Here is a 26305-nt window from a genome sequence, read left to right as displayed (position 1 = left end):
CAACCAGCCTGCAATCCCTTTTACTCAATACTTGTAACCTTCCCTCATAATGCCTTTTCTTTGTCAAAGATGCCCAATGCCCATTTAATTGCAATAAGGTTAGGTGCCTAACTCCCTTAGGCACTTCTAAAAAACCCAGCCATGTCCCTAAAGGACTTTAGGGAAAAAAGAAAAAGGCATGACACCAAGCTACTGTATTATTTTTCTCCGAGCAGTGTCATTTGGTGAAATAGTTGAAGAAACAAACAGAAGAGAAATGCTGGAGGCGCCACTTCCTTTCTTTCTGAAACTGCAACTCAGACCAACTCATGGGAGCCAAATCAAACAGCATTACTTCTGGTCATACTGCCATTACCCCCACCTACACTCACTTCTATGCTGAATTAGCCCTGGTGGATACAGTGTGCTCTACATTGGTAAGCAGAAGTTTTCCAGTCAGTGCAGTAGCAGGACAGGACAACTCGCTGAAGACTCCCCCTTCCCTGCTTTATAAAATATATGAAAAATATGATTGATAATTACTTATGATCATTATCTACCTGTGACCAGGGTCCTATCCTCCACTGTGCAGGACAAAGTTCTCGATTGCAAGACCTTCGGCCTTCTGGACGATCATTGTTGCAATATTTGGTATGAACAGAACGATTTGTATTGTCATGCAGGGGTTGGATACATCGTACAGAACGTACTTGATATCCTGTTTTTCCACAGCTTTTGCTGCAGGGCTCCCAATCTCCTGTAACCCATCTGGTTAATGAAAAACAGGACATGTGAGGTAAAAGTCCCTCTCTCATACGTTAGTCATGTAAAAAATATTTATTGAACTATAATTCTTAAATTTCAGGATTAGCAGTATGTTGATCTTGATCCCAATCTAGTAAATGAAAGAGGATAAATAAAAATTACTAAATGTTCTGCGAGGGCTGAATTAGCCACAGCACTGAAGCTGACAGTAAGTGGCTAAATGTATCCAAGCAGTGTCTTCTGCACTGGAAAGAGTGCAATATGGGTCCTTTGGTCTCTGTTTGTGGTAGCACTTATGGTTATTGTAATTAGGATTGATTTAGTGTGTCTTACCATTCCAAGCAAGCTACTGACAAGAAGGAATTTAGTCGATCAACTTAATATTTTAGATTCAGCAGCAGTTAATACTGTGGCAGGTTTGTATCATAAAGGATCTTGAAGAAATATCAGATAAAACTGAACTTTGCATATAGGGGAAGGTGGAAGAATTCTAAATCTCTTGGCTAAATCTTGCCAGACGTGTCTCAGGTTATAAAAAGAAAAGGGAACACACACAAATACATTTTTGAGAATTTCAGAATTTTTTTGCACTGGCATAATACAAAATGTGGAGTTCCACAACCAAATTTCTTACATGATTAGTTCTTTAATAAGGGGAAATCAATGCTATTTTTCAGAATAGACAGTGAAAGACTGTGCAAGTCCAGAGCATTAATGTAAAATTTCATCCACTGAAGGGTTATTTTTGTTGTCTAGAGGTTCCGTACCACCATTTTGAATTCAGTGTTCTCTATCATTGACAAAACTGTATCCAATTTGTGTTTTTTATCACCATATGTGCAGCTGGCAAAAGAGGTGTTTTGTCTTTAATATTAAAGATGTAAAGCAGGTTGGGGACAAACATTTATGAAACCATTTCAAAGCTTGTAGCTTCCTACTCCTATTGAGTCCCTCCCTACATTCATCTCACAATGACTTGCTTTCTTTTCAACTTTTTACTGTGCACAGGCTTATTAAATTCTTGTAAGTAGATGGCAGCTCAGCTACAATTCTACTGTAGTTCAAAGCATAACAGCCAGAGGCATGAAACCCATTATAATGAAGGTCACATCTCTTCCTACCATGCTTCAGTATTGTATCATGTGAGTTCAGCTGGGGCACCGGTGTAGTAATGCTTTCTAACTGTGGCACAATTAGAGGTTCTTTATTTCTGAGATGAAGGTGTCAATATTACTTAATTTCATTTATTTTGGTTATAAGCTGGGGTCCTTTAAGGACTGCATGTAAAAGGGCTGAGATCTGCAAAGGAGACTGAAGGAGTTAGATATCCAATTTGCATTGATTTCCAATAGTATATGGGCACCTAACACTTTTAGGCTCCTTTTGAGACCCTTACAATAAATTCTGTTTATCTTCAGAAAGAATAGACCAAACACATGAATCACTGATATGGCTAGGAAAAGAAAAAGGAAAATGTTTTTTCCCCCCACAGAGTTATCTCAGCATGAATATTTCCACTTAACTTCTCTTTCTTTGGAATTCTCTAATGAGGCCCCTCCTCATTACAGGCCCATGTTTGGTGCACTCTCTAGATACCTATTACGGATTTACAATTTCAAAAGTTAAAAAACAAACAAAACCCACCAGTCCTAAGATAAAGTAGTATTAAGCGGTTGTATGCAGTGTTGTAGCCTTGTCAGGCCCAAGATATTAGAAGGAGAGGGTGGGCGAGGTAATATCTTTTAGTGGACCAGCTCCTGTTGGTGAGAGAGAGCTCTGTGTGGTTCAAAAGTTTCTCTCCCTCACCAACAGAGGTTGGTCCACTAAAAGATCTGACCTCATCCACCTTTTCCCTCTAGTATTAAATGGTAACATTTTCAAAAGCACCTAAATACCTTTGGAATTCCAGCCCAATTTTTAAAACAGCTTAAGCGACTTAGGAAGCTAAGTCCCATTGACTTTTATTCACTGTTATATTGACATTCAGTGGGACTTAGTACTCGATTTACAAAGCTGGTTAGGAGCCTAAAGATACAGGTACCCAATAGGATTTACAAAACTGCATAAGCAGGTTAGGGGCCTAACTCCCAATGAAAGCCAAAGGGAATAAGGTGCCTGTCAAATCTCACTAGGCACCACTCTGCCTCTTTTGGCATCTCCTAAGCAGCTTTGTAAAATCTGGCCCTTGGGGTCCTAAGTCAGTCAGATGCTTTTGAAAATTTCACCCAAAATCTACAACAAGTTTCTCAAGTTTAGTGCAATTAGTTAGGTGAACCAGAAGTCAGAAAGACTTAATTATTGGTGTGCGAATGTTTCCAAAGATAAGCAATCCCATCTACATGTATAACATAATAATTCCTTGTTAGATCCTTGGATACCAACCTTAGCGGACCTGTCTTTTGCCGATACTCTGAACTGAAAAGAACAATTTCCCGGCAGCTTCCCTAACAGTAGTTATTTGTAAACCTCTAATGAGGCTACTTCTACACTACAGCTGGGATCGATGCTCTGAGATCGATCCACCGATGGCAGATTTAGCAGGTCTAGTGAAGACCTGCCAAATTGACAGCGGATCACTCTCTAGTTGACCCCTGTACTCTACCCCCAACAAAAAGAGGAAGGTAAGTCAAAGGGAGAGTTTCTTCCGTCGACCCTCCGCAGTGTAGACCCTGCGGTAATTTGACCTAAGGTACGTCTACTCCAGATATGTTATTCATGTAGCTGGAGTTGCGTAGCGTATGTCGACTTACCATGGTAGTGTAGACATAGCCTAAATAATTCATGCTGAAACCAACAGGGAAATAAACCACTAAAACAATTGTTGATAGCAGAGGATGGGGTTATAGCAGTAATTCTTACAGATGAGTTTACTCAGAGAGGGTGACAGTTCAACCAACCACCTAGAAGAACCATGAAAAATATAGACTCATTTTCCGGAAGACTGAAAGCCAGAACTGAGCTGTTTGTCAAGTAATTTTGAAGACTTCAAAGCAATATATCCAATCTCTCTTAGGAGCAACATTAAAGGCCTCCTAAATCCCTGCAGTAATATTTTAAAGAACAGACTACTAACCACTAAGAATCTTGTATTGTTCAGCATTCAGTACTGTACAGAACATGTAGACAGCATGATTACACTGGGATGCTCAAACTGAGACTCTTGTAAGTATACATTCCCTTTTTGATGCAGATGCACACATCCCATTAGTGCTAACAGAAGTTGTGTGCATAACCAAGAGGAGAATAATATGTCACTTTCATTTTTCTTTTCTATGTGGTCCTTGTTACAACAGCTGTTTCTCTTTGGAAAACTGTCTCTAATAGAATCTAAATTAGAGGTGTTGTGGTCAGAACAAACTAACGCCTCACGTCCCTTTTCTCCTCCCAGTCGGGATTGCGTGGAGGGGTGGGGTGAAGCAGTAAACTGCTGAAGGCCACAAAGGAGGCAGAGGAGTATCTGGGGAAACTATTAGATTGTGGCAGAAAATAAAAGGGAGCCTCAAAAAGTTCAGCCTCATTTTGGGGACTTCCTTGATCCATCTCTGTTGGATCCAGAGCTTATCCATTTTTAAATACCATCTCCCCACCGCATTAGACACCAAGAATGTTGCAAAGGGGAAGTGCTTTCTGTCTACAGTGGAAGCTGTTGCGGTGTATTTGATGCTTAGCCACAGAGCAGATGAAATTTAGTTTTGCTGATGATGTGTAGGGCTGTTGTAGCCATGTTGGTCCCAGGATATTTTCTGACAATGTAGTATTTGTAATACAGTTTTCACAGAACTCTGAGCTCATTCTTATCAGTAGTGAGGTTCACCTTCTTTCACAATGGCAGAAGACAATGTTGCCATCATACCACTAAGCTCCATAATGTTCTGTGAAGATCTGATAAGGGTCTCTTGAAATAAATCAGTAAATCCCTTTGATGGCAATTTAGGAAATAGTGCTTTAAAAATCAGTATTACAGCCTAGCTGATCGGGGGACATTTAGCTATAGATGCACAGAAATAACCATTTCCTTGGTGATCGTCAAAGTGGCTGACTTCAGTTAACTGACTGATGATAACATGAGAAGAGCTGTGAGGCCCAGGGAGGACAGAGAAATAATACACAGGGACCAAGAGAGATTAGAAACATGGGAAGAAAATAAAGTGAAATTCATCTTGGAAAAACACAAGCAAATACAACTGGGGAAAATAACCCCAAACACAAATACCCAAAGAGAGGGGGGAACTGGGGAGCAGCAACGCTGATCTATCTACAGATGAAACAGAAAAGCAAATTAGACATCAGATAAAATTTTCAGAAGTACCTCAGGCACCTATGTCCCATTTTGAAGAGTAGCTAAGGTACTTAGTAGTGTAAATGTCATTGAAAGTCAATGTGACTTAGGAGCTGAAGTCCCATTTTCCCCCAAAATGACTTAGGAGCTTAAGTCATCTTGCAGGGTCCGAGAGCCTGGGCTCCAGCCCTAGCCCAGAAGTCTCCCCAGCAATGGAACACCCCATAGCCTGAGCGCCGGGAGCCCAAGTCAGCTGGCATAGCCAGCCACAGGTTTTCCTTTGCCGTGTAGACATACACTTAGGCACATTTGAAAATTTTACCCATGTTTTGCAATGTGGTATGGCTGAAAACTCCTTCATGACTGCCCCTAGAACACTGTATTACATTCTGGGCACAATTTTGCAAGAACTAGAGTGACAAAGTGGAAGGAGTGAGGGACTGGAGGATATTTACGAGGAATACTGAAAGGTGGGCTAAGTGATGACAAAGTGGGTGTACATGATCGCAGTCTACAAACATTTAAGGGATGGAGAAACCAAGAAGAGGGGATATTATTTAGTGTGGTACATGCAGGTACAATTGGCATAAACTAAATATAAATATACACTGAAAAATGCCCTGAGTTTGAGATGTGTTAGGCAGTGGAAGAGTTCCACAACGGAGCTGATGGAAAGATCATTACTTGGGACATTTAAAGTTTGTACAAAGCACTAGAAAAGGTGGTGTAGGGAATAATCCTGCATTGACCAGGAGATCGACTCATACGTCTCTTCTGGTTTTAACCTCTGATTTTATGAAATTACACAGTAGAGGAGTAAGGCTACAAGATCACTTATAGGAAAAGGATTTCTGGGACAATTCAGTTGCAATGATCCTCCATTGATTGTGAGAGAGCAGCATCTTGCAGTTTTATTCTGTCAGTCTCAGTGCTAAGGAGTCCAATCAAAATCTGCCTCACCTATGAACAAGCAGGAAAAGACCATCTGAAAGTGGGGAAGGTTGAAAGGAAAATATTCGGTGGGGAAAGGCCTAAAATGTTGGTTGAATCCAGGCCCCATTTAGGATTAAAGCCACCTTCTAGGTGAGAACGAAGTTACTAGTTTAATTAGAGAGGGGGCCCAAACCAAAACCCTGGATCAGAGAATATTGAAACATTGGAGGTTTAGAACCAAGATCCTGATATGAATTTTGTAGCTGGCTAATACCTCTATACTGGGCTGACCCAAAACTCCAGATCCAAGCACCCTTAAATTTGGGGTCTTTGAAATCCGTATCTGAATTTTCAGAGGAACAGCTGTGTTAGTCTGTATTCGCAAAAAGAAAAGGAGTACTTGTGGCACCTTAGAGACTAACCAATTTCTCATGCTCAAATAAATTGGTTAGTCTCTAAGGTGCCACAAGTACTCCTTTTCTTTTATCTGAATTTTGTGGCTCATGTGCAAGTGTAATTTAATTTTACTTTCATTTATAGTTTTACTACCTGGAAAGGAGCTTATAACTGAGTAATAGAAGATTGTAGCTTTATGCAGAGAGTTCTAATTATGGTCAGTAAGTCACTGTTGGTAAATAAACTTGTTAAACCCTGATCTTTGTTGTGCTGATGGGGCACAGTTATTTGGCTTCTCCTTCTCTGATGTTTGTCTTTGGAAGGGAGTTACAAAATATTGGCTGGTATTGTCTAGTTATTCATCACACGCACTGGAATTTAGACTTGGTTGCCAGAGATAAAAGCTGTAGATCAACTTACTCCTTACTTGTTGCGGTAGCAACAGGGGAAATATGTGAGTCCTACATGTGACAGGGTTAACTTGCTGCCAGTCAAAAAAGCACCTGTAAAATGTGAATAAATACATCCGTAATAACTGACTATATACAACAAGGAAGCACAAATAATAACCTCTTAAAATGTTGTCCTGGGATATCCATGGAAATCAACATAAATGTTTCAGCAAAAACTTGCATGAGCCAAACCATTCCCCTCCCTGACCTTTGCAGCTTTAAAAATATGCTGTGGGTTTTATTGGTGTTTGTATTAGAAGTGTATGACACTTGTTCTCTTAAATAACACTCTATATGCTTGCTTTTATATAGTTAAATTCACACTCTGTAAAATCAATTTATTTTACTTCATTTCTGGTCCATTGAATACAAGTGTCTGGATCAAGAAATGGGTATTTTTCTGACCCAACCTATCTCAGAATCAGCGGGAACGGTCATTCCCAGAAACAGTGTTTCTGCAAGCAACACTTTAGCAATGATATTGTGTCATTGCATAACACTATCTAGGCAATGATGTAAAATGACGGAGAAGGGCTCCTAATCTAAAACAGCCATGTGTCAGGGTAGTAAGGTATATGGGGATAGCTGAAAGCACTTCGTTCCAGTTAACCATTGGCATTAACTGGACATGGGCTAATACCAATTCTAAGGGACAGCAAAGCTTACATTGGTTGGGAACATTCCTGCAGATTGCACACTCTGCGAATAGGCTTTGGCTTTTGGATCGTCTCGCAGTATCTCCGATGAACCATCTTGTGGTCTGTCTTCCTCCGGCAACCATATTTCGTAAACTGATAACCTTAAGAAAGATACTTCTTTTATCTTCAGCATTTACAATACTTACAACTCAGATTGTACTTGTCCATGAAGTGGCTAATAGTGTATTTTGAACAGTAGGTGACGATTCTACAGGATTGTAGATTGCACCTGGTTAGCATTTACTCTGCTCATTACAAGCAGCTAACTGTTTAGCACCCAGAACTACTAGTCCTCTTTGTCTTCTCACAACGAAGCTATAATCATAATAAATAACTGACTCTTCTGGAAGTGTGCAGAGAAGAGCAATAAAAATAATTATGTGTCTGGAACAGGTTCCATATGAGAACAGATTAAAAAAACACAGACTGCTCAGCTTAGAAAAGAGACGACTAAGGGAGGATATAGATAGAGGTCAATAAAATCATGAATGGTGTGAAGAAAGTGAATAGGGAAGTGTTATTTATCCCTTCACATAACACAAGAACTAGGCATCTTCCAATGACATTAATAGGCAGAAGGTTTAAAACCAACATAAAGAAGTACTTCTTCACACAACACAGAGTCAATCTGTGGAACTCATTGCCAAGGGATGTTGTGAAGGCCAGAAGTATAACCAGGTTTAAATAGACTTAGATAAGCTCATGGAGGATAGGTCTATAATTGGCTAATAACCAAGATGGTCAAGGACTCAATCCCACGCTCTGGGTGTCCCTAAAACCCCAACTGCCAGAAGCTGGGATTAGACGACAGGGGATGATCACTTGATAAATTGTCCTGTTCTGTTAATTCCCTCTGAAGCATCTGGCACTGGCGACTGTCAGAGACAGGATACTGGGCTAGATGGACCTTTTGTCTGACCCAGAATGACCGTTTTTATGTTCTTAAAGGGGCACCTCTTGGCATTACAAGGGTAAAAGTTTCATCAGTGTCCTCTAAATTTGCACACCTAAAAGAGCAGCCACACAGCACAGCAGCTGAAACCTCCTCTCTCCAGGCAGCACTGTCACCAGCATTAATCAGGATCAGGGTCTAGTACTCACTGATCCTTAAGCTGGAGGCTAAGATCACTGGACACAAAGGATTCGGGATTCATCTGCCAATGGGTGTGATTTTGTTATGTGCTTGAAGTTTTGATATGCTAGTTTTCATCAGCACACAGCCAACTCGTATATAATTGGTACAATTTCTCAGTAACAGACAGGGACAAAGACAAAAACTGTCATACCAGATGCGACCAAAGGTCCATCTTAGCCAGATATCCTGTCTCTAGGAGCAGTAAGGGATGCTCCAGACTGTTTTGGACAATGGGCAGTTATGGGATAAGCTGCTCTAAGAGGAAGCTTGTTCCTAACCCTATGCTTGCATTCAGCTTGTATCATGAAGCACAGTGGTTAATATTCCTTACACATTTTTTCTAGTTGAATGCAAATATGGATGTTCTTATTCTTTATTTGTCTAAACCTTTATTTAAATAAAATCCTGCTAAGCTCTTGGCCTTATTACTCTCTTGTGGCAATGAATTCCGCAGATTAATTGTGCTGTGTAAAAAATAAAAAAGGCATTTTCTTTCATCAGTTTTAAATGTGTTCATTTTACCTCCTCCACAGGGTTTTGAACACTGGGACCATTTTTTCAGAGCCCATTCATGTGTTACTGAATCATCTTCCAAAACATTGTTGTTATCTACATTTAAGGAGTCTTCATGGATCATGTATTTGTAAGTCAAAGAAATCTTGGCACCGCCATGAGGAATCACCTAGTCAGGAAACAAGACAAAAAAAAAACCTTTAAAAAGTTTATATCAATCTTACAATGACAATCATGACACAGATATAAAAATGTTCCCCAAGAGATTTAAATGTTTTAACTCCATTAGAGCTGTTCTTGCTATCAAGTGTCTCTTTATCATTGGAACATAGGGATTCACTGCTTTGGATTGATTTTTCTTGCCAGTGTTGCATTGACTTGAAAGCACTAAATTTTTCCATACCCTATTCTAAAGGAGAGAAACATTAGGGTACAATGATAATGGTGACTGCTAAAAACAAAGATAAATTAAAATACAAAGATTAACTAAAACAGGTGGAAAGAATTGTAATAACCTCTGTAATAAACACAACCTTTCTTACAATGGTCTTGCAAGTTCTATGAATAATAAACTCATTACCAAACCAAAGAATGGAGTTTCCACATAAAAAATGACTTAGAGCCAGCTTCCGCTATAGTACTGAAGCCAATGGGACCATTCACGGAATATGTTGCTATTCCACGTGAGTAAAGGTATTGAAATCTGGCCCTTAGAGAATGTAATTTTTATTCTTCCAGCGGGCTAGATTTTCAACTGGTGTATATCAGCACAGCTTCACTGACTTCAGTGAGACTCTGTCAATTGACACCAGTGGAGGGTCTGGCCCACAGTATTTACATTGCATTTACTGTTTTACGATATACAGTACAGTGAGCAGAGTTTGAAAGATTTGTGAATTAAAATTCTGATATGGACTAAACCACCTGAGACCCCATTAAATGATCCTTGATGCAAAAGCATCCTGTGTCAGACATTTTCAAAAGCGGGTGCAGATGTTGTTAAAGGGTAATGTACATCTGACTATGATGTGCTACACTGATTTTTTTCTTAATGTTCACATCTCAGCTGTGATTAGTAAGTTGGATATCCATTAGCTAGTGATGATTTCTAGGCCATCCACAGGAAATAATCAGGAAGGTCAGACGCTTGACATAGAACCCTGGAGTCACTGTTAAACACATTTCCAGTAAGTGGTAATGAGCGAGTTGGAAAGGGATTAAAATACATCACTTTTATTCTTAAAGCAGATGACTTAATGTGTTTCACAAAAGGAACCTATAATATACTATAAAACATTATGACTCAGTGTAACCCAGACACTGTCTTCCACAGAAGATGGTTTTCAAGTGGCTTACCAGAATGACTATTCCATTGCTCAAAGGCCCCATGGTCTGCACTGTTTCTCTATCGTCATCATTCCGGTATTCCCATTCCACACCCATGTCAACAAATACTTTAGAATCTGGTACATAGTTGTCTTCATTTAAAACGAATTTCCCTGTTTCTCGATTCTTAATTGCTATAAATAACATAACAAACATGAATATTTGGGGTTTTCATCTAATTTCTAATATTTTTTTCGGTAGAAGGCTAGATGAAAGAGCTCCAAGCATACCAGTGTCTGTTCTTCCCAGTTCTCTCATTGGTTTGAGAGAGAATTTTTTAGGCATTCTGCTTTACCTCATTTTGTTTTCTCTCTCTAATACAGAGACTTCTGTGTATTTTTTTTTTTTGGCCCTGTGTCTATTTGTATTTTTCTCCAGTTACTTTTCCAGGATACACCCCTGTGATCTGAATCCATCCCTTCTCTAGTTAATTTCTGTCCTATCTTCTACTATCAGAGACCGGAGTGGTCTTTGTTTTACTGATATCCCAGGCAAATGTGTACATCTGACTCAAGCACTCCTCAGCACCTTCAGGCTTTCCCCCACCTCATAATTTAAATAAACCAACAACCACTGGCCAAGATTTTCAGAAGTAGCTAGTGATTTTGGGTGATTCCATTTCAGGGGCTCATTTTGAGACAGCTTAATAGGGCTTGATCTTCAGAAAGCACTGTGTACTCATCCTCTGAAAACCAGGCCTCTTTAAGATGTAACTAGTAGCGCTTCAAAAACTGAGGCATCCCCAGGCACCAGTTATTTTGGAAAATGTAGGCCTCTGTCAATTTATGCACCAGCAGTCTGGTTCCCTATATAGACCTTCCCTTCCCCAAATGTTTCCAGGTGCCTAATGAATGTAAACTATTCCTCTTTGCTCCATATACACATCCATACATTGAAACCCTAAGGTTTCAACAGAGTGTGGAATTGGAGGCATTTTAGAGAAAACTAAACGGGAAAGTCTTGACACAAGACTTTTTCTAGAAAACTAAATTCAACTCCCAGACATCTCTGACAACCCTCCACACCCTTAAAATACAGGTACCAATGTGTAACCCGATGTGCATCACCAAGTGGACCTCATGGCACCATGTACTGATTCCTATCACTGCAGCCTGTCTGCATTTCACATCTCTATCCCCATCCCCTGGAGTAACCTCTTTATTGCGGCAGCAACTATCAGCCTCCTCTACCCGTTAGAACATGGGTCCTATCTAAGGGAGTCTTTCCTCCATTCCATGTTGTTCCCCCTCTTGATGAAACCAGCTTCCCCAAGTGGAGGAGCTGGTTCTGGGCTGGGCCTGCTCTACAATATCCCTATATCCTGCTTCTATCAACAATTCGGTCTCTTTTTCCCTCAAGTTCAGCAAACATGGCCTGAAGCTGCTGCACTTGGATTCAGAGTCATGAGCTGCTTCTGCTGGGTGCATGCAGGGAACATCTGGGCATAAGGAAAGTGGTCATATGTTCTTCAGCCTGGGCAGTAAAATAGGTAACACCACACATTGGTTTATCTGTTGCTGGTCTTCTACCCTGTCCTTTATATGGGGATGACGGGAGTGGTTTATCTTGTGCCATGGTATCTGGTTGACCTAAGTTTTGTGTTGAAGTTTGAAGATAAAGTGTTTCTTTAATCTCTATACAGATTTTAATCCACTCCATTCACTAACAGCAGATTGAGCAGCCTACTCCTCTCAGGAATGATCTCCCCACCCGGCAATGTCCACATTTCCCTGGGTTCACTGTCTCAGTCTAGGGTCCTGAAGGATAATTATATTAGCAGTATGTACAGGCTTGTGAAGAAGCAGGTTGAAGGGAATGGGTGGTCACACTAATGCAACTGGTTTACCCCAAATGAAGAATGAGCCTAGTGTGTTTCCTGAATTGGTCACCATTCTGATCTGCCACAGGGCAATGAACGGCATTTTTAAGAAGCATTTACTGAAGAGAAGCTTGAATGATTCATAGCAGAATTAGCAAGCCATTGGCTGTGAATCCACTTTCAATTAATAACAACCTATTAGACATTGCTTCTCACTGATCCCATTGCACCGTAAGGAGAAGATTTCAATTACTGTCTAAATTTTGTGATTGATCGGACATCCTAGCATCATTACTATTAACAATGGTGCAGAATTTGAAACAGAGAGAATGACAGTGCTATGCTTTGGAGGTAGCTGGGAAGTAGCTGAATACAGGATGCATATTGTGAACTATACATGTGAAGACAATGCAAATGCTATCACACCCTCCAATGAAATTCATCACCCCGTATAGCAGCAGACACACAGTGATTCTGGGATCATCCTGCAAAGGTGCTAAGTAATAAAATATGAGGGAATTAGGATCCAATTTTCTAGTAAGTTTCCTGATTTGTGCATGTAAAGGGAGGAGTGTTCTTACGCATAGACAGATGCACAAACACATTACAAGGTTGGGGGGTGGGGGAGAAGCAAACTAAGCCTGTACAGAAAATATCACAAATGAATACTCACCAAGATTATGAATGGTGGCATCTGTTTCTTGTACAAGCAAGTGCCTTGCACCAGCAGGAATTTCAAACATCTTAATGTACCCTTTATTACAATATTTAAAAAAAACAATAACTGGTCAATATGACAAAAACAGAGCAAGTCTGTTTTACTCTATGTAAATGGATTTATTTTACAAAACTCAGGATGTTTTAAAGCAAGCTGGGCATAAGCAATTATGCTATTCCTATTCCTGTATCAGGTAATGAGAGAGGAAAGAGACAGTGACCTCTGGGTTAACAAAAACAGCTTGAATGCCATCAGCAACCTGATGCCACTTCAGACCAAAATGGTTCCTTATCTCCTGAAGTGAACAAACACAATGCAGAAGAGGAGGACATCCAGGTTCCAGACTGGTAATGACTGGGGATAAGATACTGTCATAGCATTCCATGGAATCAGATTCAATAGATGAGCTACATTAGTCTGCAGAGACATCTGCAACACGAATCAGTCTATAAGTCTCTTGGGGGGAACCATTAACATCACTTCCCTGTGCCAAGCATAGGCCCTGATCTTAACATAGAGGGACGACGACCTGGAAAAGGTCTTCACATACTTCCAAACTCCAGACCCATCTCAAAGATAAAGTCCTGACAGTGTCTGCTGGAATAGCTTAGCCTAAAACTATCTGCAATAGGCCTGTGCTTGTCATAGTAGCAAAAAGATCCAGAGTGAACAAACAAGAGAACTCACTGAAATCATTCACCCAGAACAATACATCTTGAATGAACTGACCTGGTTTCTTCGGTGCCCTGGAGAACGTTCCTTTCACCACCTTGCAGTGGGAGTTATCTCCACCACAGACACCACACTTATCCTCTTGCTTCGAGGAACCTATTACCCTGTCACATCCAACTTTCTGTGAGCAGAGAGGAAAGACAATGATACTTGTTTATCCAAACTTTAACTCAAATGATCCTTGGGTTCAGATATCAAACATAGGTTTTTAATATTAGCTAAAAAATTATAGTACTTCCCTAGAGTGCCCATAGGTTTTTAAACACACACATTTCCAGTCATCACAGTAATTGTAGCTTAGGTAAATATATTTTGTGATTCATTAGGGTCCTGGTTCAGGAAAGCATCACTATTAACTCAAGGGTCTTCAGCCTGTGCTTACCTTTAAACAGATGCTTAAGTTCCACTGGGATTTAAGCACCTGCTTAAAGATAAACACCCGCAGAAATCATTGTTGAATAGGGCTATAATTCCATTGCAAACTGTAATTTAAAATACTAATGAATTATAGCAGATCACAAATTGTTGGTGATTATAGCCAGATCAAATAGATACAGCATACCTTTGAACATCACTTTCTTCAAAAGTTGCTGTATGTTCATATTTCATTATACATTCCATCGTCATCAAGCCTAATGTAGGAAAAGCTTCACTGAAAGCTAACTGTCACGGTTCATCTTAAAAACACGGCACATACTACTACCCGTATAGGTAGATGCTGCTGGAATCTATTCCTATGCGAAGTGATGGCAACTGCAAATATCACACACAATATTGTGACAGTTTTTGCATCAGCTAGTCCTGAAAAATGTTAAAAGTGAAGCATCAGGAGTGATGCTACTTACCAAACAATCCCCTCGCACACAGATGCTATAAAAATCTTTATATGAGCAGCGGGTTCCATCGTGTACCATTCGTTTCATATAAACTACGTCACCAGTCTCCTTGGATTCACAGTATAGGTGGCACCTTTCTTTAGCTAGAAGACAAAATGCCCCATATTTTGTTAAGCTTGAACCGCTCCTTTGCTCAAGCTACGAATGTCAGTTTGAATGGCAGCAGTATTAGCTATCAGCCTGCATCATCATTCATACAGCGCCAAGCACACTGTCCGCATCCAATAAATGCTAAATTGTTATTATCACTATTCTATGAAGGCTCAGTTGGAAACTGGTGGATAAAAAAGAACCAATGGATTGTTCTTGGGACTGTATCTTAGGGTTTGTTGACTGCAAAAAAAGAGCCACAGCTGCGAGTCTCAGAGCCCAGGTAAACTGACCTCTTTGGCCGGGTTTCACAGCCTGAGCTCCAGCCTGACTGGGAACGTCTCTACTGCTATTTTTAGCCCTGTAGCTCAAGCCCTGCAAGCCTAAGGCAGCTGATACAGGCTCTGAGACTCACTGCCGTGAGCTTTTTTTTTTTCCAGTGTAGACATACCCTTAGTGACTTAGTTGAGTTTACACTGTACATTGAGCCCAGGCTCTGAACTCAGGTTTTAGCCCGTGGCCACCTTCTGTCTACACACAAATCAGTCTGACCTGGGACAGCAAGCACTCAGAACCTGGCTCATAGGAGTCTGCTGGTGGGAGGGGGCATCAGAGCCCGAGCCCCCCTGAGACTCAGGTCCAAGCCCTGTCATTTTGCAGAGTGGACAGCGCTCAAGCTGCAGACGCGAGACAGGAGGTCTGTGTAGTGCAATACAGATACATGAGCATGGTTCTGGGACCCAGGTCCAGCAATCATAAGCCACAGTTTAAATTGCAGCGTGGATGCTCAAGCCGTAGTTGGAAACACTGAGTCCACAAGGTCGGGTCCCACAGACCTGGGTTAACAATGCAGTGTAGACATATCCAAATAGGCCATTTTACTTCTTAGGGGGCTGCATTCTGTACAGTGCAATCTGGCCTGTGTTTGGGCAGTTCAGAGCTCCACTACCTAAGGGGTGGAATTCTGCCTCAGTGCTCATCCTCACGGTATATAAAACTGAAAAAGCAGATAGGGTTTTGCCCTTGAATAGTGACAGTTCAACACTGTATGTGACATTGGCTTCCAAAGACTGTTAGGAGAGTATTGGACCACACCGTTTACTCCTAAACAAAAACATACTTCTCTTCTACTGCAGTGCTTGGATCTATGATAGCTTAAGTCATCAAACAAGACAGGCACTCTGACAGACCGTGAATAAAGTCATTTTACTACCAGTATGTGTGCAAACAGCCAAACCATTGCATTTCTTTCTTTTACTCTGTTCTGAGTGAGCTGAAAACATGCAACAGAGCTGAAATGACTGGTTAAGGACTGAATAAATCTAGGTCCTCAAACATGGCTTCTTTGTATCCCATTTTCACACACATCCCTTGCTTTGCCCATTGACTACTCACATAGGGTGGGCACTTAATCCACTGTATGCCATCATGTGGGCGCACAGGCCAACAGGGACAAGTTAGCCCAAATGTATGTGTATGTGCATGCAGTACAGACAAAACTCCAAATTTCTAAGCCTTCTGAGGTTCAGTTGATAATAATGGGTACAGCTAGCTAAAAGCCCTTTCTTTTTTATTCTTGTCCTGGATACCCTTATAAGGAACATACCGAAGCAGCAGCTTGGTGGCCTGCTGTTTGCAGATGCTATGATTCTATGCAATGAGGAGAAGGACAGTCTAAAAGAGGATCTTGATAAATGGAGAAATGTGATGGAGAGACATGGGCTCAAAATAAGGAGAGGAAAAACAGTATGCAGGATGGTATGCAGTTTCAATAATGCGAACATGGAAGTATTATCCTTGACACTAGATGGGCAGACAATGCCGAAAACACAAACTTTCAAGTATCTGGGCTTCAGAATCTGGGAAAATGTGGAAATTGAGGAGGAAATTAGAGCTACAATAATAAATGCCAGGCTCAGATGGAGAGAGATAAGTGGTGGTGTGTGTGACAGGAAGATACCAGTAAAATTAAAAGGGAAAGTCTATAAAATGGTGGCCTGTCCAATTTTAATGTATGGCACTGAGTGTTGGGCAACAAAGAAGAACTACGAGCAAACGATCTGTTCCACAGAAATGCAAATGGATGAGTGGTGTAAGCAAGACAGACCATGTGAAGAATGAGTATGTTAGAGGCATGTTCAAAGTAACACCCATAAGTGAAAAAGTGAGTGAGTGCAAGGTCAGATGGTTTGGTCATATAAAGAGCAGTCCTGACAACTATGTGGGTAAGAGAGTCCAACAGAGCAAGACCGAAGGAAAAAGACAGAGAGGCCAACCCAAGAAAAAATGGTGGGATGTCATAAAGGAAGATTTGTTAACATGTGATGTGATACAGGATATGGCATTGAACAGACCATTTTAGAGGGAGAGGACTAACAGAGCTGTCCCCATTAGATGGGATTAACACAAGGAAGACAACCACTAGTCAAATGAAGGGAGACGGAGACCCTAACTTCAGGCAGATCTGCCAAAGTGACTCTCTAGAGAAAAGACAGGGTAAGATAAAAATGTATGTTGCTCCCAGACTCTGAATACTGTATATCCACTAAAATATTCAATTTATGTGCACTTATCTTCATAAGAGGGTAATGTGTGGCCCTGAATATGTTAGAACTGCACTTTATACCATACTTTTATGAACTTAAGGCTTGTCTACACACCAAAGTTGTATCCCTTTAACTATACTGGTATATAATTAAATGGCACAGCTCCCCACGTGTGGATGCAGCTTTACTGGCACCTGTAGCCTTATTTCTGCCCAGGAAGGGGAATAAGATGGTATAATTATTTCAGTAAAATATCACACCCCTAACTAAACCAGATATACTGATATAAAAACAGAGCAGACAAGGTAGTTGTCTGATCTAAAGCCCACTGAAGTCAATGAAAAGAATCCCATTAGCTTCAGTGGGCTTTGGGTCAGGCTGTAGAAGAATATTTCATACACACAGGTCTGTGGGCCACACTGTTCTCCCCCTCTCTGTGGAAGAAAATGTACATCTTGAGATGAAGCCATGAAGCTATCTGCATCTGCTCCTCTTCAAATCCTAGCTTGCACAAGAACTGAAGAAACAAGTAAAGCAATAGTGAAAATTGTTTTGGGGAGCAATTCAGACAAATGAACTACATGGGCATTTTGCCATCAACTCCTGGTTCCCATCAACTCTCAAGTTTAATACATTACGATTGACCTTAAGAAGAGCCTTTCCTCTATTGGGATCTGAGAAACCAGATGCGGCCAACTCTGGCAAAAAATGGATGCTTTGGCACCTGGGTTCCCTATTATCCATTCTTTACTGTGGCCAAAATTTTAAAACTTGGCTGCCTGTTAGGACTCTTAATCCGTACTAAGGAACTGAACTAAATGTTCTGATTTTAAAGATGCACAGCAGCTCCTATTGACTATCGTAAAGTCTGAAATTTGTTTTTTTTATCTCCCTCATCATGTTTTCAATACATTAAGGTTACAAACTAACATGCACAACCCGTTTCTGCATCTGTATCAACGGTCTGCAACTTTGCTGACAGCACAAGCAGAAGAGCCAAGGATTGAGCCAGCATGGAAAGCAGAACTCTCTGTTCACACCAAGAGGGGCTCTCTCCTGCACCAGGTTGATGCACATTGGTAAGGGGACCTGGGGAAGCCTGCAGTGCTAATGACCATGTGGCACCTCATTGGTAGACAATGAATTTCTGTCCCCAGAGCGGTCAGACTGGGACTAAATTTGCTTACACAACATTAGAACAAGATGGGGAATTACTAACCATCGAGATGCTCATATGGGAGCCAGTGGTGTTTCATATTCTGATATTCAAAGTAAGGATCCCATTGTCTACACTGCTCCTCTCTGAAATCATCAAACTCCTTGGGACAATCTTGAGTGTTGCAAAGCTGGAACTCATAGGTTGGCCCTATGCATGTACGGCCTCCATTAGCTGGGCTGTGAATAGGAAAGAAAAATAATGGTTAACTATAGCGTTAATGAATGAAGCAAGGGTTTTTTGTTTTTACAAATCCCTTAGGGACTGTTTCAACTTTCATTGATGTTGATAATACAATAATGCTTTCAAGACCCCTGTAACGTATTGTACTGTTATAACCAGCTTCATAGATGGGTACACTGAGGTACATAGAAGATAAATGATCTACCCTTGTGTAAAAAGTGGGTCAGTAGAAATTTTGGCAGCACATAATCCAGGAGTTTGAACTCTCAGGCTATGTTTACACTTATGGTGGCGTGCAGTACACACCACAGTGTAACTACACACCACAGTGAAAGGTTCCGGCAGCAGGGAGGCAGCAAAGAAAAATTCTGGCAGCTCCCCACTGCCAGAGCCTTTCCCCACTGCTGGAGCCTTTCACTACAAATAGCACTGTAGACATGGGAGGCACTGCTAGGGCGTTTCAAGAGTACATCCTGGGGGTTCAGGCTCTCTTCTCTACTCCCCTAAGCTGTGCCTCACCATCTATACTGCTATTTATACCCATGCTAGCTGTGCATGCAGTGTCTGTACTCTACACGCCTCCGTAAGTGTAGACATACCCTGTTTTTAACCTCCAGTATGCAATATTCCTTGGTGCATTACTTTATCAGTAAATTAAAAGGAATTCCTCCACAATCATTCACTTTATATAAGAAAAAAAACTGGGGTATGTTGAACTTACTGTGGATTGTCACATTGCCGTGTCCTGTATTTTACCCCTGTACCGCACGTTCGAGAACAGGAGCCAAACTTACTCCATGCTCCCCAATTTCCGTCCTGTTTCAAGATATCTGGAGTTAACCAGATGCAGTGACCTTTAAAGCAGTGCTAAAAGAGAACATTGAAAAGGTTAAATACTGTGTGGCTGCCATCTTGATACATTTGAACACATAGTCTGAGTACTGCGTATCATTATGGTCAATGAAATCTGAACATAATACCCAGGTTTCATTTACAGGCATGGGTTATGAATTTCTTCACTTCTCCAGAAGATAAGAATGAGTCCACACTCTCCTGATGTGCCTACGGTCCCAATCCTGCAAACACACCCATATTTAACTCTACTTAAGCACATAGAGTTAAGCATGTGCATAAGTTATTGCAGGATCAGGACCTAAGTGTGTACTACTGCTCTCTATTGCCTGGAATGTCAAACCTCCTCCAGAGTTTTATGACTCCACCTTGTGGCTGCAACCATAACTTTACAACAACTAACAGACTCATTTAGTACAAGTGGTAGAGACTTAAGCTTTTGGAACCAAGATATCAAGTGCTGTCTCTTATACCACATGCACTCAGTATATCTAGCAATGATGAGGATTCTTTTTACAACATACAGTTTCATTTCAGCACATAAAATACTGTGTAGAGGAGGGAAAGGGTTCACCCACCCACTGTGTTGAAAGCTTTAAGGCGCACAAGTACTGTCAGCGTATGTCTACCCTTCCAGCAAGGGGTGTGATTACCAACTCCAGGAGACACATCCATGCTCTCTCTGATCGAGCTTGCACTGTAAAAATAGAGCATAGCCATGGCAGTGGAAGCAACAGGAGGGGATAGCTGCCCCAAGTATGATCCTGTCCGAGACCTTGGACACATATCTGGGGCTGATGCCCCTCCCATTGCTCATGTTGCTGTGCCTACACTCTATTTTTAGCACATTAGCTTGATCAGAGCTAGTGTGGGTATGTCTCCTCAAACTGGGAATCACGCAGCCAGCTTGAAGTGTAGACATACTAGAAAAGAAATGGCATTAAATGAACAATACTTAGCATATTATATGTTCAATGCACTGTACCAGACATTAACTAATTAATCCTGACAACAATCCTACAAGGTAGGTAGGTATTATTACCCCAAATAACAGGCGGGATAAGAGAGTGAAATGACTCACCTAAAAACACACTGTGAATCAATGGCAGAGCCAGGATTAGAACTCTGGACCACCTTACTCCCCACCCTGTGCACATTCTTTTAGACCACACTTAAAATCATGGAAAGTTTTTCATGGTGAGGTCATTAAACCACAAAACACTCTTCCAAAGGAAGTGGTGAAAGCCCCATCCATGCAGAAGTTCAAAACCAAACTCGACAAAACACAAGGAGAAACACAGAGGAGAACAATTCTCAATACTCATACCTTAGAGTAATTAATATCTGACCTAAAAGGTTTTCTCCATCTCTGTGGCTATGTCTACACTATACACCATTTTTGGTGGTGTGTAGTTTACATGCAGCTAAATACAAGCCACAGAGAAAAGCACACTATGTCCACATGACAGTGTGTAGCTACACGTCAGTGAAAGGCTCCGGCAGAGGAAAGGCAGCTTTAGCTACTCCTCATTGCCAGAGCCTTTCACTGCAGCAAGGAAGAGGAGGGGAGACAGTAAGGGAAAGGCTGCTCACCTGCCATCGGAGCCTTTCCCCACTCCTGGAGACTTTCCCTGCGGTGGCAAAGGGCTCCAGCAGCCTTTCCAGCTGTTCCCCCGCTGTTGGAGTCTTTTCCTGTGGACAGGAAAGGCTCCAGCAGTAGGAAGGCAGCAGGGCACTACACTGCTAAAAAATAGCAGTTTAGACAGGAGGCATGGCTTGGGCCAGTTGAGAACTTGTGGAGTACAGTACTCCAGGTACATGTGTCTTTACTCTACTACAGGGGTGGGCAAACTTTTTGGCCCGAGGGCCACATCGGGGTTGCGAAACGGTATGGAGGACTGGGTAGGGAAGGCTGTGCCTCCCCAAACAGCCTGGACCCTGCCCCCTATCCACCCCTCCCACTTCCTGCCCCCTGACTGCCTCCCTCAGAACCCCTGACCCATCCAACCCCCCTGGTCCTTGTCCCCTGACCGTCCCCTCCCGGGGTCCCCTACCCCTAACCACGCCCCGGGACCCCACCACCTATCTAAGCCCCCCTGCTCCTTGTCCCCTGACCGCCCCAACCCCTATCCACACCCCTGCCCCCTGACAGGCCCCCCAGGACCCCTGACTCACCTACCCCCCCTACTTCTTGTCCCCTGACCATCCCCTCCTGGGACCCCCGTCCCTAACTGCCCCCCCAGGACCCCACCCCCTACTCTCTGTCCCCCCCCATCGGGACCACCCAGGACCCCACACCCATCCAACCCCCCCTGCTCCCTGTCTCCTGACAGCCCCCCTCCCCAAACCTCCACCCCATCTGACCACCCCCTGTCCCGTGACTGCCCCCCGGAACCTCCTGTCCCCCACTACCCCTGCTCCCTTACCAGGCTGCTCAGAGCAGCAGGACAGGCTTGTTGGAAAGCCTGAGAGGTGGGAAGGCACAAGACGCGCTGCAGGGAAGGGGGGACAGCGGGGGAGGGAGCTCAGGGGCCAGGCAGGACGAGCCTGCGGGCCGAGTTTGCCCACCTCTGTTCTACTAGCTTAATCCATGCCTCACTGTCTCCACTGCTCTATGGTTTCTGATTCAATTTCAAATCCAAGAGTATAGTGGTCCTAAAGAGTTTGAAAACTGCCCTTTGCTAAACACTAATAAGTTTCTATCTTTTCAACTTTCTCCCCTCCCCTCTTCAACGAGACCCCCCTAATACCTCAGGGCCAAATTCTCCAGTCCTTAAGGAAGATTCCCTCTGAAGTTAATCAGAGTTTTTCCTCAGTTAAGGACAGTAGAATTTGTCCCTTACTTTTCATCATTCCTATAAAAGTCACACTGATGAAATGTGGGTGGCCAGAAGATATTTTAATATTTTAATTATTTTACACAGTTTGTCTGTTTTAACAGTTCCTGTCAAGTGAGAGGCCTGGTTCTCACACACAGATGGCCATAACAACAAGTGTAATCATTCACTTACTTTTCTTCTCATTCAAATCAACAACAACATTTTACACAGCTTAACAAGCCTGAGAATCCAAGAATTTGGCATCCAGTATAAGCAGAGCATATGGCCAAATGCATGCTGCCAGCAAAAACAAAAAGAGAAGATTTAGAACACAAAAGCTTCCTTAAAGCGTAGAGTGATTAGTGCTCAGGAAGACTAATTCTTAGAAGTGATGGACAGTCATCAATAAAGTAAATAAAAAGGGGAATAATTAGTAAAATTGTGATATGATGAATTGTTTAGTGACTTTGAATTGCTATTCAGATGATTTATTGTGTCAGTAATTTGGTTAGACAACAGCTCACAAAAATAGAGGAGAAACAGGGTTTAAGATGTTGATTCTCTATCATGACTGTAAAATACTCTACATCAAAACATAATTAAGGGATCACATTCATTTCAGAGGAGCATGAGAGTCAGTAAGGGCCAGATTCCAACACCCTTACTAACATCAAGTAATAACTGGACAGTATCATTGAGATCTCAACTACTCAGTGGCATCAGTATTTGGTCCTCTATGCCAGATGCCTTATGTCAAAGCAAAACTGGGGCACTGGACTATATGTATATTGGGCTCTAACACAGGTAAACTCTACCTAACAAAAAACAAATCTCTGCTCCGGAGGGCTCTCATCTAAAGACATGAATACAGACGGCAATGAATTTAAGAAACAAAGAGTAGCATGTACACATTATTGCTGAAAAGCTTTATGAAGGAGGTGGGTTACCCACACAATCCATTTATGGTGAATTTTCTCTGGCCTAATGTCATGAATGCTAATTCTCTCACGCTTCACAAGAATTTGAAAGTTCAGTGCTGCACCCTTCTCAGATTCTCTAGTGATGCCAGTCTGGAAGGGTGGCTTAGTCTGAACAACAGTTGAAGGGTGGCTGGGGCCTGCGTGGAAGCATGCATCAGGCTGTCAGTCCACATTTCAACCTTGTTTGAGAGAAGATGATATTCAATATTTCCTGGTCTGCAATTATCTAAAAATCCTTCTCTCATCATCAAAGCTTTGAACCATCAGGTGTGAATTTATACATTATTCTCTGACTCTCTCAGCCTGTATGAGATCAGCTACATATTTACAGCTTATATGAAATGATCTAGTGCTTGAACTCAGGGGGCAGAGGAGAGGGGAGGGGAAAGTGATGCAGCACTCCCCCAAAAAGTGATGCCATGGTTTAAACTTTTCCCTGTTTTTTTCAGCCAGAAGCAGGAGAAAGGGGGTAGGATGCAACCACTATGAAAATCACCCATCTAAAGTACCAACAGGGCTCACAAAATGGTGAGTTAATAGAAGTGAAGCACTGTTGGCATTGTTGCTCAAGGGAAAGAAGCTGTCTCAATTTTCACTGGAGCAGTTAGTCCTATGTTGATTGCCAGTCTCCACATGGTAAACATGGAAGCTGAAGTTTAGACATCAAGAAACATGCAAAATGAGTCATCTCCAGCTCTGCCAATTCTTGTTTTGGGTTGAAAGGAGAAGAGTTTGCAGGGGGAGCTTGCACAGGAGAACAAGATCTGTAATAGAATCCAGCACAGTATTACATTTGCAAGGGGGAAGGAGCGTGAGGATGTCAAATATAAATAGCTTGATCTCCAGTGTAATGAAGGAACCTGGATTCTTTCCTTCCCACCATTAACCCATTTAACGTCTTAGTCAGCTGGAAAAGTGCCAATTGGAACCTCTATTCCTAACAAAAACAGAGGTTTTCATTTTAATTATGCAACTGACATTAAAGCACAAACAGTTTTTTGGTAAGAAGGAAAAAAAGGGAGGGTAAATGTAAACTGTTTTCTGAGTGGAAGAGGAGACAACTCTGCTTGTAGTCTCGCCGCTTTTTCTGGCAGAAGGGACAGTCAAAAACAAGTGCAATTTCCAGGAGAGGAAGTTTAAATCTATTACAGTAAAAGGTTCCACAGCTGATTTCAGCTGTTCTTTGAATCAAAAAGTGTACACGCCAAGAAGCCACTGCGTTGCTAAGGCAGCAGTTCTCAACCAGGGGTCCGTGGCCCCCTGGGGGTCCACAAGCAGCTTTCAGGAGGTCCAATAAACAGGGATGGCGTTAGACTCATTGGGGCCCACGGGAGAAAGCCCACACTGCCCTCACCCCACCACCCAGGGCGGAAGTCAAAGCCCGAGCAGCTTAGCTTCGCGGGGGTCCCTGTGACATGGGGCCCCAGGCAATTGCCCTGCTTGCTTTCCCATAATGCCAGCTTTGGCTTTTAGATGCAGAAAAACAGCTGTTGTGGCACAGGTGGGCTGTGGCGTTTTCATAGCATGTTGGGGGCCTCAGAAAGAAAAAAAGGGTGAGAACCCCTGTTCTAAGAGACACTGGCATTTCCAAATTAGTCTGCAAGAGAGGGCTGGTAAACCTTCTTTCTGTGTCCGATCCGGTCATAAGAGACAGGAATTGCTTGCTCTATTTAGGGCATATCCCTGTTTTTCAGCCCAAACATTTGTAAGATAGTCCCAAAGTCTGTCTGTATGTTAGGGTTTGTGCTTCTCAACCTCCTCCATGCTGTGCTGAGATCCTACCATGGAGAGATTTATTTAGACTTCCCCATCATGGCAGAGCAATGCAGGTCTGGGCCAACCTGTTCCATCTGTTGAAGCATATTTAGTTGTGAAGGATAAAGTGAAGGCTGTCCCATAACAATGGGCTCTGCAAGCCCATAAAAGTTTCTTTGAGTGGCGAGTCAAGTATTCTCTCTGCCCCGTGGTGACTAACTTATCCGACTGTCTCCTAGAGAAGTGGAGGTCTGTTTTCTCACTGGGAAACTATCTGGACTGCCTCAAGTGCATATTAGCCTTGTCAAAATACTTTTTTCTTGGTCAATTTTTTTACAATATCTTTTAATTTCAATATTTAATAAATTCCTTGCTTTTATGAAGGAGTGAAAAAGAAAGGGTCAGCTTGGATCATCTTCTTGTTAAAATGGTGCAAGAGAGGAAAATAGCTGCTAGGTCAACTGTGTACTTTGATCTTTGGTTTGTGTGTCAAAATTCAAGAATAATGTCAACTTCATTGGCACTGAAAGATAGGAGAGTTCTTACCTCTCTAACAACAAAATAAAAGAGTGCCAGGTGGCATAAGCCGTCGCACTACTCTCTGTAGAAAGCAGATGGATTGTAGCATGCAATCTCCTTGCATGAATGCTCTTATTTCTTGTTTCTTTCTCATGGGAAAGGGCTAGCTTGCCTAAGCCAAAGCAAATGTCTCAACCAAAAAATACTAGTTTAAAAACCCTGCCAATAGATTTACAATGATTTCATGCAGTTGGAGAAGCCTGAGGCTAACAGCGGGGCTAAGAGACTCAGATACAAGTAAATAAATCATCAGCTGGAAAGCATATGCTTTTTCAGGTCAACATGCATTAAGAAGATCTAAGCTTTTTATAGTTGCTCCTTATCTGCAGATCTTACAATGCAATTTATGCAATATATTCAACTTCATATTAAGACTCCTATCCCACAAGGATTTGTGCACATGCTTCACTTTACACATGGGAGTAGTCTCATGAAAGTTAATGGGACTGCTCAGATTGCACAGTATTAAGTGCATACGTAAATCCTTGCAAGATCAAAGTTTTTTAAAAAGCAGTATAGGGCCAGATCCTGCAATTCCTCCTTCCTCAGACCTCCCTCAGTGCTGTTAAAAATTAGATTTTGCT

The 26305-nt window shown here is 42.0% G+C and overlaps 1 protein-coding gene across 2 annotated transcripts in view; it reads right to left on the bottom strand.

The window, feature by feature from the left end:
- Positions 1–26305, bottom strand: part of ADAMTS2 (ADAM metallopeptidase with thrombospondin type 1 motif 2) — a 267607-nt gene that overhangs the window by 13152 nt on the left and 228150 nt on the right. For both annotated transcript variants that reach the window (XM_075131260.1, XM_048861195.2), the window contains exons 11-19: positions 19458–19603; positions 18557–18732; positions 14651–14784; positions 13803–13926; positions 13029–13109; positions 10507–10670; positions 9160–9319; positions 7471–7603; positions 540–747 (exon numbers count right to left, since the gene is read on the bottom strand). In XM_075131260.1, coding sequence (XP_074987361.1) covers positions 540–747; positions 7471–7603; positions 9160–9319; positions 10507–10670; positions 13029–13109; positions 13803–13926; positions 14651–14784; positions 18557–18732; positions 19458–19603 — 1326 coding nt within the window. The remainder of the gene's footprint in view (positions 1–539; positions 748–7470; positions 7604–9159; positions 9320–10506; positions 10671–13028; positions 13110–13802; positions 13927–14650; positions 14785–18556; positions 18733–19457; positions 19604–26305) is intronic.

Source organism: Caretta caretta, chromosome 8 (assembly GCF_965140235.1).
Source record: "Caretta caretta isolate rCarCar2 chromosome 8, rCarCar1.hap1, whole genome shotgun sequence".
Lineage (NCBI taxonomy): Eukaryota > Metazoa > Chordata > Testudines > Cheloniidae > Caretta > Caretta caretta.
Note: the sequence above shows the minus strand (reverse complement) of the source record. Positions and strands in the feature narration are given on the sequence as shown.